The sequence below is a fragment of the Lipotes vexillifer genome, unplaced genomic scaffold, assembly GCF_000442215.2.
Source record: "Lipotes vexillifer unplaced genomic scaffold, Lipotes_vexillifer_v1.1 scaffold365, whole genome shotgun sequence".
Lineage (NCBI taxonomy): Eukaryota > Metazoa > Chordata > Mammalia > Artiodactyla > Lipotidae > Lipotes > Lipotes vexillifer.
The window spans coordinates 2,102,803-2,104,927 of NW_006781263.1; the positions used below are offsets into that span (position 1 = coordinate 2,102,803).

The 2,125-nt window shown below is 60.6% G+C and overlaps 1 protein-coding gene across 1 annotated transcript in view; it reads right to left on the reverse strand.

Annotated features, from left to right (window-relative positions):
* Positions 1-284: 284 nt before the first annotated feature.
* Positions 285-2,125, reverse strand: part of NKX2-2 (NK2 homeobox 2) — a 3,105-nt gene continuing 1,264 nt past the window's right edge. The window contains exon 2 of the mRNA XM_007454534.1: positions 285-1,732. Within this exon, the coding sequence (XP_007454596.1) occupies positions 1,170-1,732 (563 nt within the window). The 3' untranslated portion in view covers positions 285-1,169. The remainder of the gene's footprint in view (positions 1,733-2,125) is intronic.

Below are 2,125 nucleotides of genomic sequence, written 5' to 3' on the forward strand. Positions count from 1 at the left end.
CCGGGAGACAGGCTGGGAGAGGCCAAGCGACCCTGGGCGGCGGGTCAGCCGCTCGCAGGCCCGAGGCCCAGCGCTCCCGCGCGGGCCCGGGGTCCGAGGCGCGGGGCCTGGCCCGCACGCCCGGGAGAGGCCTGTTCCGAAGCCTCCCCAGCGCCCCGGGTGCTCCGGCGCCCAAGGGATGCGCGGGGGAGAGCGCGGCCAGCGGCCTGGCCCGGCTCCTTGCCTGAGACCTCCTGCCCGGCGCAGGGCGACAAAGTAAGACAAACGGGAGGGCCGGGCTTGGTTTTTTTAAACACAGGATTTTTATTAAAATTCTTATTTAAAAAAATTGAAAGCTTTCAGCGCCCGGCGCCCTTGGGGAACCGCACAGAACCGCTGAGCTCCAAGTTCCGGGGCTCAGGACCCGGAGGATGGGGCAGGGGGCTTCTCGCTCGCCTACACATTTTTCCTTTTTCATATTTGAGAAATGTTTGCACTGAACAAAATTTTAAAAAGGAAAGAAGAAAGCAGGGGTAACCAAATATAAGCAAACCAAAACAAACCACAAAGAAAGGAGTTGGGCCCTGAGGGGTACAGGCCCTTCCTGAAGGTCATTTTGGCAACAATCACCACCAGTATTTACAACGAAAAGCGAAATCTGCAACCAGTTGTCAGAACGTTTACATGGCCATAAATATTTAGCATTTTCTTACTTTAAAAAAAATGGAGAAAAAAATCCTCTATATTTTTAAAGTGTTCTCCACTTGCTTCAGAAGAAGACGGCTGACAATATCGCTACTCACACAAACATATTTTACAAAATTCACAAAAGCGGGGCGGGGGGGTCTTTTTCTCCTTCTCAGATGAGGACGTTAACGCTGGGACCATTCGGTCCCCGGGGAGAGACAGAGAAGCGAAGCTGCGCAAACATTCTGTAAACACGGCTTATGGTTTAGCCGTCTCCAAAGGTTCAAACGGACAGAGGGATGGGGCGGAGCTGGGGGGTGGAATCTGCCTCTCCAAGGAGGTGCAGCAACCTCCTGGTGCCTCCCCAACGGAGCCGAGAGTCAACTCGACTCCAGAATAATAATTATAATAATATAATAACCACTGTAAGGGCCGAGTCCTCCTCGCCTCCGCCGCTGGGGTGGGGCCTGGGCCTGGGGCCGAGAGTCTCGGAGGGGCGACGCTCACCAAGTCCACTGCTGGGCCTGGACCAGGGGGTGTGCTGTCGGGTACTGGGGGGTGCCGGCCGAGCTGTACTGGGCGTTGTACTGCATGTGTTGCAGAGACTGCGCGCTGTAGGCCGAAAAGGGGATGCCCGCCTGGAAGGTGGCAGCTGCCAGGTCCTGGGCTTTGAGCGCGTGGCACGGTTTGCCGTCCCTGACCAAAACGGGCACGGCCACCCGGCGCGGCGAGGGCAGGGGCGTCACCTCCATACCTTTCTCTGCCCGGGCGCGCTTCATCTTGTAGCGGTGGTTCTGGAACCAGATCTTGACCTGCGTGGGCGTGAGGCGGATGAGGCTGGCCAGGTGTTCGCGCTCTGGCGCCGACAGGTACCGCTGCTGCCGGAAGCGCCGCTCCAGCTCGTAGGTCTGCGCCTTGGAGAAGAGCACCCGCCGCTTCCGCTTCTTGCCGGCGTCCCCTCCGCCGCCGGGGGTCTCCTTGTCATTGTCCGGTGACTCGTCGGCCGAGGGCTCCGGGGACTTGGAACTCGAGTCCTGGGGCGCCGCGCCGGCTGCCAGCCCATGCACTGGGGGAAAGAGAAGCCCATCAGGAGCCTGGAGGCCGCGCGCGGCCGGGCCCGACCCCGCGCGCCCCGGATCCTCCGTGCGCCCTCGGGCCTGTGCGCCCCGCAGCCAGGCCCCGCTGCCTTCGCCCTGACCCCCGCCCTGCTCCACGCCTGACAAAATCGTCGGTGTCCGCCCCGGGGAAAGAGAAGAAGCGGCAGGAGTAGGGGCTCGGTGGTCTAGTTTCTAGGGGTTTGAGCAGTGTGGGTGCGTGTTTCGGGGGGGTGGCGCGCGGAGATCACGGCGGGTTAAGGGCTCCGGCCCCCTTAAGCAGTTTCCTCTCCGGAGAGACGTGGGCAGATTTCTAAAAGAAAAAACCCACAATCCCGGCATTGATCGGCTCCCCCCGTTAAGAG